General features: G+C 38.2%; 1 protein-coding gene across 1 annotated transcript; it reads left to right on the forward strand.

Moving 5' to 3' along the window:
* The first annotated feature begins 380 nt into the window (after positions 1–380).
* LOC122878349 (5-hydroxytryptamine receptor 3A-like) lies at positions 381–8289 on the forward strand. The gene is made up of 9 exons (XM_044201058.1): positions 381–776; positions 1814–1974; positions 2098–2142; positions 2656–2762; positions 3197–3366; positions 3628–3788; positions 4596–4806; positions 5881–6090; positions 7233–8289. The coding sequence occupies exons 1-9, from the start codon at positions 722–724 to the stop codon at positions 7550–7552; spliced, it is 1440 nt and encodes a 479-aa protein (XP_044056993.1). The 5' UTR covers positions 381–721; the 3' UTR covers positions 7553–8289.
* The last annotated feature ends 853 nt before the right edge of the window (positions 8290–9142 follow it).

Consider the following 9142-nt stretch of genomic DNA (forward strand, 5'->3'; position numbering starts at 1 on the left):
ATGATCCTCTGACTGTCCTTCTAGCACCACCCGCACCTCAAAGTTTTCACTTATCCTGTGAAATATCTCAACATCTGCTGGATGGATTGGCACAAAAATTTGTGCCAATTTGTGTTCACCCCCAAGATGAATTGTAATCACCTTGGTCACCAGGTCAAAAATTGAATTTACAATACTTTAGTTTATGACTGAATACCTGCAAAACTAATGATATTTAGCACTAAACTCCCATCAGCCTCAGCTGATGGGAGTTTAGTGCTAATTAGCAAATGTTAGCATGCTAACACGCTAAACCACCGAATAGAGGCAAAGCATAACCTTTGCACAGTCCCCTAGAAGGCAAACTGACAGCAACCAGCCAAGTGCTTACTTTTGTGTTTGCCTTGGCTCTTAGCAAATGCAAGAGAAATTGTTGACACATATGATCCAAATGCACCTGAAGATGATTCAAAAACCTGTCGAACAATCCAAGCACTCATTATGCAAACACAATCATTCACAGATGAGTGGAATACCACAAAGGCTTGGGATAGTCATGCGACATTGTGCCATATTCCAGAGTCAATATTAGCCTCTGGCGGAGGTTACACATTTCACCTAATTACTGATAAAATTCATGTTGCTCCTGCAGAACGTCTCAAACTGATGGAGCAGACTGATGCCTTTTTTGTTTTGTAATCTGAGGTACTTGTTGTGATACAAGGCTTAACTCAGACTGAAAATGACAGCGATAAAGCCCGCTGTGCTCATCTTCATCTGTTTCATGCTGTTTCACGGTAAGGCAGGAAAACATTTTGACTATCCACAAAATAAGCAAAGAAGATGATCTGTTAAAAGCTTAAATATTGCAAGTTGGCAGTTAAAGGGGCACTTCGGTTGCTTCTGGTCCTGTACAGTGGGAACCTTGTATACACTGTATACATAAATAATATATATGTAGTTATGAAATACAAGAAAGCAAACAGATTAATATATGCCAACAGTTTGCATATTGACTAAATGAGTTTTATAACAGCTATGTGGCACATTAATAAATACAGTTTCAGTCCATGTTTCTATGAGGTATTTATTATTTCTAGCTTTTATTTTTCAAATGAATATCAGGGAATTAATCTCTTTATTTTGGTTATTAAAAGATTGGCAAAGTTATCAGGCACAAATCTGATTTTAAAAAACAGTACTACCTATCTTCTAACAGGGCACCCTTTATAAGCTGTTTATAAGTTGTAACTAATGGTTTTATTTATTTTCTTAACATTTTTTGGGCTATTATTAATGACAGGTGAGAGACTGACTGGAACTGAGAGATGCAGCAAAGGTCCACGGCCAGATTAATAATTAATGTGTCATTTAGTAATAGTTTATAGACCAGTTATGAGCCATTAATAAGAACAACTTTTGCATTGTTGTGGAAAAACTCTAACTTGTGTTCATTAACCATTAATGAAGCCTTTAGTTGCAACTTATAAACCCTTTTTATAAGTGTCTGACAGACATACAGATGTGACTCTAAAGGTATCTGATCTTTCAGATGTATCAGGCGAGAGGCAATTTAGTGACTGACCATACTCCTACCATACTATAGAAGCCAAGAACAGTAATTTAATTTTACCCTGTGATCTCAAGATTACAAAACTATTGTAACCACAGCCGTCATTGGCTTCCCTACCATACCCATATTGTATACAGCAGACAAAGATCTGCAATGCCTCTGTGCACATACCAATAAAAGAACTGGGACTGCATACTTCCATGTGCATGTATATCAGCTATCTCACAAATTTAATTTTCTACTTTCTCTTTTTAATCTCAGGTTTTGTAGCAGCACTGAACTGCACCAGCCCAACTCCTGATTCCTTGTTTAATGCCCTTGAGAAGGAATTATTCCCTAAAAAACTGGTGCGTCCTGTAGAAAGGTTTTCAGATCCAATTAACATAACCATCGGTATCACTCTGGTGGGAATTTTAGGAGTGGTGAGTCTACACAAACAATTACTCATGCCTGCACATGAGCGTGCATAACTTTTTCATTGATTCAAATTCATAATTAATCTGTATTACTGCCTCTAACTGACCTAAAATATGTCTCATCCATAGGATGAAAAAGCTCAAACCGTGACAACAGTCTTATGGCAAGTACTGGTAAGTTTTCAGGTCACTTACAAAAACATCAGTAAATTCAGAAGTCTTTGTCTAATTAAATCCACTGTGTGTAGATTTCTTATGTGATTATAGCATCTTTCCAGTTATTCTGATTGCATTAGTTTTTGTTTGTAGCAAAATAAGCCAATCCAAAGGGTAGGAGGCGTGTCTTTTTTGATACAACCGCTGGGGGGAGTTTAATTCCCAAATGATACATGCATGTCTAGTTGTTCAAAATTACTAAAATGGAATACACTGAAATTAAAGTTAATTGACTTTTTATTGTTCATTAACTTGTGACTAAAGATATTTTTATGCAAAATGATGTCTTGTATGCTTATCATCATATGGTAACATTTTAACGTTTTTCCCCCCAAAATGAATATGTGAGGTAAATGAAACATTATATTTTTCTTTCTTTTTTTCTTTTTGTTAGTTTTTGTAGTGACACAGTTAAAATGGTTGCCGTTTTCTGAGCTGCACATCGCATTTGTATTGTTCTGTTTAATGTAGGAGTGGGACATAGCGGGACTGAGCTGGGATGAGAAGGAATGTGGAACTACAAGAGTCTCTGTCCCTCGAGAAACTCTTTGGGTCCCAGATGTCCACATCACAGAGTTGTAAGTTAAAATGATTTTCAGTAGTCTGTGAGCTTTTTCAATTTATTGTCCAAATCAAAGAAATTAGCCTTCAAGTAAAGTAAAAAGCTAAAATGTAAGCATTTGGAAGCAATAGATGGGAAGGGAGAAGAGAGGTAAACCTCCATGCAGGTATAAAGTCTTATAATTGTTTGGTATTATGGAACTTAAGGAATCTACTTTTTGTCCATTTTAATCCATTTTATGCTAAAAATTATGACTTTTTTAAGTATAAAAGGACAAACTCATTTTGGTCAAAAAATATTACACAAATTCTAATAAACAATGAAGCTGTCTGAGACGGATATGAACCTTCTTGTCTTTGTTTTCCTCTGTCCTTTTAAAATTTCTTGGATTAAATCATTAATTAATTAATAATTAAAATGTTTTTTCTATTGTATTCTATTATTTCACAGCATGGCCGAGGACAACTCTCCCAAAACTCCCTATGTCTACTTATACAACACAGGTCACGTATATGATGATAAGCCGGTCAGAGTGGTCAGCTCCTGCCGATTAGAAATCTACTCTTTCCCCTTTGATATCCAAAACTGCTCGCTGACCTTTGGATCATATCTGCACTTTGGTAAGCCTGCTTGAATACATAAAGTGCGATCTTTGAACTGCTTGACTTAAAAAAAATCACTGCAGGATCAAATGCAACTTTGTATACTACAAAATGCCTGGTGTAAGCAGTGATTAGAGTTGACAAATGTTGATTGGAGATTAACTCTGGGCATTTTTTTTTTCTATTGTTACTCTCTAACCTGGGGCGTACTTTGCCTTAGTTTTTCTGTTGCCCCACATTCAGATCATTTGACAAATATGCTATTAAATGTTATTCAAGCTACAGACATAAGGATGATTCACAGCAGATCGTCTGAAGAGATCCTGGCGGAGTCCAGAGATGTGTTGGAGACCAATGGGGAGTGGGAGCTCGCTGATATCAGCATAGCTCGCTCTACCTTGGCGTTAGAAGCGGGAAGCTACTCTGAGATCAAATACTTTGTAAGCACTTTTAATTATTCTATGATCACTTATTTTGAATTGTAATAGCTGAACACACCTAATTCCACACGATATGATAATTGCATACAGTATAGGCATACAAAGCAATATACTTAACTGCTTTATAGTAACAGGAAATGATAAAATACGTGTGCTGTCAGACATCAATCAAACTGCAACTTAAGAATGACACTGGCGATTAAATTTAACAAAGCTGTTTCATCACTATCCACAATTAGTTTTTCCAGTTGGGAGAAACCTTTTCCTTTTTCCTTTATGCATTGCATTGTTGGAGAATAGTGCATATAAACAGCACACACACAAATCAAGTGTTTCTTAGTATGCATACTGTTTTGAGTACTTTATTTTGTCACTTTTCTAGAGTGAACACACTACATACTCAAAACGTGCTTAGAAATAGTAGGTGGTATGGATTTGGTTTTGATTTGATCGACTGTCTCAGTATTCTTTAAATTCTGGCTACACACACAGTGTTAGTGAAAGTGGTGGCTGTCTGTCCCACACCTTTCCAGTAATACATCATTGTGTTGTTTGCCAAATGCAGGAGGACCTCCGGGCAACTTTCATAGTAGTACAAAATGTATTCAGTGGTGATTTATTAAAGTAAAAATGTGAAAATGCCATACACAGCACTCTAAAAATGTCAGCATTTGCAGGATAACACACTTCCAATGTGACAAGAAACCTAAAGTGAATCCTTTTGCATCCGAATTCAGAAAGAAATGAAGATAAATGTCCAAAGTCTGACTAAAACCTTGAGGCATTGTACTTGTGTCTCTTCCCAAGGTCATTCTAAGACGTAGGCCAATCCTCTATGTGGTGAACCTGCTGATCCCCAGCTGCTTCCTCATCACAGTGGACCTCTTCAGCTTCCTGCTGCCTCCCAAGAGTGTGGACCGGTCCTCCTTCAAGATGACTCTCATCCTGGGCTACACAGTTTTCCTGCTCATCATGAACGACCTGCTGCCTGCCACTGGGGAGACGACGCCTCTCATCAGTGAGTGATTTTGATTTAATTCCAGAGAAGGTTGAAGGAACATGCGTGTCTTTCTGACTTCACTGCTGCACGTGTGCTTTTGAAGCTATGAGCTGCTTAGTTTAACCACACCCATGTACTGCAGGCAACTGAACAACTCTGGTGATGTCAACATGGGAGGAAAGTGTTTATTATCACATTTCTGGATAGGGACTATTTCTTCAGTTGAAAGTAGTTCCAATTAAAGCTTTTTTTTAAGTGAATTCTGTGGATTATTTAGAGTAACACTCAAATTCATTGTATTGGAGTGAAAGCAAAAATCTCAAAACCTGGACAAATGAAACCAAACTATCTGCAGGGCTAGATTCCACTAAAACAGAGGTTTTCAAACTGTGAGGGGCGCTAGCGCCTGAGTTGAAAGGGACATGGGCATGTAGTCTCCTACAAAGTCAGGAAGTTTTTGTTTTGTTTAGCTCGCTAATTTGGACCACTCACCAACAAGGTCAGCAGTTGGAACTGCAGTAGTGGCTGTGACACACACCACATGGAGGCATAGGTTAACTCAGTCAAATCTGAACACACAGACGTGATACATATATTTTTAGATTCATTGTGACTTACACTACATTAACCCTGATGGCCATCACAAATAAACTTCAGAAAATCCAATTAGAAATCATAGGAGAAAAAAAGATGCTCCTCATAGCTCCAGAACTTCCCTGAAAAAAAAAATATATATATATATATATATATATATACACACACACACATTACTGAGGCTTAAAAAGCCCCATTAACATGTTTCTCATCTTTCTGGAACAGTGACACTCTTCTCTATCCATTCATATACAAATATTTGCCCTGTGTTGAGAAAACGCTTCAGTGAGTTTTACTGTTACAGTTTACTTGGACATTAGTATCCTGGAAGGGTCTGGTTCTCACAAGGAGATAAATAGCAGGTTTCTCAAGTTTTAATATAAACATAATTTCCCAGAATAGAAGGTCATAACCAAGATATGACTGAAAACCAGGTTACTAGTGTGCATGTACTTAATGAAAAGTGTACTGAATTTCTGCTGATGTCGTTTCCTGCAGGCATATTCTTTTCCCTCACTCTCGCTCTGATGGTGGCCAGTCTGCTGGAGACAGTGTTTATCACTAATATCCAGCTCAGCTCCAGTGAGTACAGTGCGGCGCCTCACTGGCTCAGTGTGCTTGTGTTACGATATCTAGCTGTTGTCGTTTGTCTCCCTCAACAAAAGAAGAGCAACCGCATCACAGTCTTCATCAACTCATCTACTGGAGGTATATCATTATTATTATTATTGATATTAACTATAAAAGATGTGAGATCTTTGACCAGACAACTGGTTTAGTTTGACTCAGTTTGCAGGGATTTGATGGTGAAATCCTTTGAAGCACAAGTAACATTTGATGGACTAAATAAAAATTAATAAGACTACATGTTAAGTTACAGAAAACTAATATTGCTTTGTTTACTGTCACCTCCTTTGTTGAAGAACTTATGAGAAAACAAAATCTCCCCTTCTCCTTCCTCTGCAAAATACTGTATATATTAAATATATGGCCAGTGAAAGAGTTTTCTGTTTGTCAGCCGAAGTTTTAATCAGCCTTTTCACCCTTTTTCAAATGGTGACTTTCTATTATTCATGTCAGTTATTGGACAAGTGTAGTGATAAGTATGAGGTGGAGGCAAAGAATGTCTCTTGTGTATATCAGGACACAGTGTACAACCACACTTCCACCATGCTACTTACCTCAAGCAACGAAAGATGCTGTGCTGAAACTGTCCACCATATATTAAAATGTGTGCGTTTAACTCGTGGTCAGGTGTGTTGCAGTTAGAGATAATAGGAAACATACTGTGAAGCGATGGTTCCCAGCCCTTGCTGTCCAAGGCCTTTGTGGAAATTGCTCAATAGTATTTCACCTCGGTGAATCCATTTAACACGTAGTGATTGTGTGGAATCGTCTGTTTAGAGCTTCGTTGGATTTATGTCTTTTCTTCAGTAGGTTTGGTCAATTTTGCATTTATTCTACCACTTGGAGTGGCAGAAGTTGGAGGTTTCACCATTTATTCATTTTGACCTAATTCTGCATGCTTGACCTAGTAGTGTTGAAGTACTCTCAATCACAAAGTTTGGTGTTAAAATGTTGCATCTGACTCAGGTTGAGACTGAGATATGTCCTGCACAGTGGACTTGAAATGTTACGAATTACTGCGACAATAAATGTTATAGAGATCAGCATCACACCAATTTTAAATCCCATTTGTGTGCTTATTTTCCTCAGCAACACAAATATGTGGCTATATAAATATTTTACATTAAAATCATTTGACATTTTCTGCACAAGTTTTATATGATTAGTAACTAGCTATTTTACATGTATTAGAACTAAAACAAGCTGACCTTTGTTTTTGACAGAACCAGCAATGAATTCCAGTATCACAAACATCACAGCAAGTCATCTTCAGAGCATCTATGGTGATACAACTCCAGTGAAACCCCCTCCGCCGGGCCCTCCGGAGCCGGAGCTGGATGAACTGAGGAAGCTGAGCAGAGATCTCATGGCCATTCGCCACCAGCTGAACAAATACTTCCAGGGGACCAACACCTCGCAAGAATGGCAAATGATCGGGATAGTCATCGACCGTCTGCTGTTCATCTTGTACATTGTCTTCATCGTCGCCAGCTTCTTCACCATCACGTGTATCTGGATCTGGAACAATTCGTATGCAGCATGATTTAACTAGAGGGTTGCTAGCAGTAAATATGGTATCTGTATTTAAACTATTGATAATCAATCCGTCTCAAAAACATGCACAGCTGCGATGGCTATGTCTTTCAAAAAGGCAGTCAACATCCTCAGGGGAAAAGAAAAACCTCTTCAGTGTGAGATTTGACTTCTGATTACAGAGTTTTTAAAACAGCATAAAACCAAAAATAAGCATATGGTTAAAAATAGGCACAAGCACAACTAAGTCATGGGGCAGTTAACTATTCAAGAAGGTCTTCACAATTATAGTAGTAAAACTGCAGATGTGAACACGTTTGCAATATTGCATTTTGAGATATGAGTGTGAGAACTTATTTGTTTGCAGTTTGTATTAAAATACACCAACAAACTTCAAAATCATCCAGATCATTGTCTACAAGGTATACATTTCATTGTCTGTTATTTTTAGACTGATCGAAAAACAAGATCATTAGAAACCTTTTCCAGAAACTCCAGGCCACGCAGTTGTGCTTAGTAGGCAAATTGTTGAGGTTGAATTTCTACTGAAATATTGACTGTCACAATACATCCACTAGATGGTTCCATTGGTTGATTGTTGGAGTTTTTGTACAGAGTAAGCTGTTTGATTTAGGCATATTGGCTTTTATATACAGTTGTATGCAAAAGTTTAGGAACCCCTGACAATTTCCATGATTTTCATTTATAAATATTTGGGTGTTTGGATCAGCAATTTCATTTTGATCTATCAAATAACTGAAGGACACAGTAATATTTCAGTAGTGAAATGAGGTTTATTGGATTAACAGAAAATGTGCAATATGCATCAAAACGAAATTAGACAGGTGCATCAATTTGGGCACCCCAACAGAAAAATCACATCAATATTTAGTAGAGCCTCCTTTAGCAGAAATAACAGCTTCTAGACGCTTCCTATAGCCTGTAATGAGTGTCTGGATTCTGGATGAATGTATTTTGGACCATTCCTCCTTACAAAACATCTCCAGTTCAGTTAGGTTTGATGGTTGCCGAGCATGGACAGCCCGCTTCAAATCACCTCACAGATGTTCAATGATATTCAGGTCTGGGGACTGGGATGGCCATTCCAGAACACTGTACTTGTTCCTCTGCATAAAGGCCAGAGTAGATTTTGAGCAGTGTTTTGGGTCGTTGTCTTGTTGAAATATCCAGCCCCGGCGTAACTTCAACTTTGTGACTGATTCCTCAACATTATTCTCAAGAATCTGCTGATATTGAGTGGAATCCATGCGACCCTCAACTTTAACCAGATTCCCAGTACCGGCACTGGCCACACAACCCCACAGCATGATGGAACCTCCACCAAATTTTACTGTGGGTAGCAAGTGTTTTTCTTGGAACGTTGTGTTCTTTTGCCGCCATGCATAACACCCCTTGTTATGACCAAATAACTCAATCTTTGTTTCATCAGTCCACAGCACCTTATTCCAAAATGAAGCTGGCTCGTCCAAATGTGTGTTTGCATACCTCAAGCGACTCCGTTTGTGGCGTGTGTGCAGAAAAGGCTTCTTTCGCATCACTCTCCCATACAGCTTCTCCTTGTGCAAAGTGTGCTGAATTG

Source organism: Siniperca chuatsi, linkage group LG6, assembly GCF_020085105.1.
Source record: "Siniperca chuatsi isolate FFG_IHB_CAS linkage group LG6, ASM2008510v1, whole genome shotgun sequence".
In the NCBI taxonomy this organism is placed as follows: Eukaryota; Metazoa; Chordata; class Actinopteri; order Centrarchiformes; family Sinipercidae; genus Siniperca; species Siniperca chuatsi.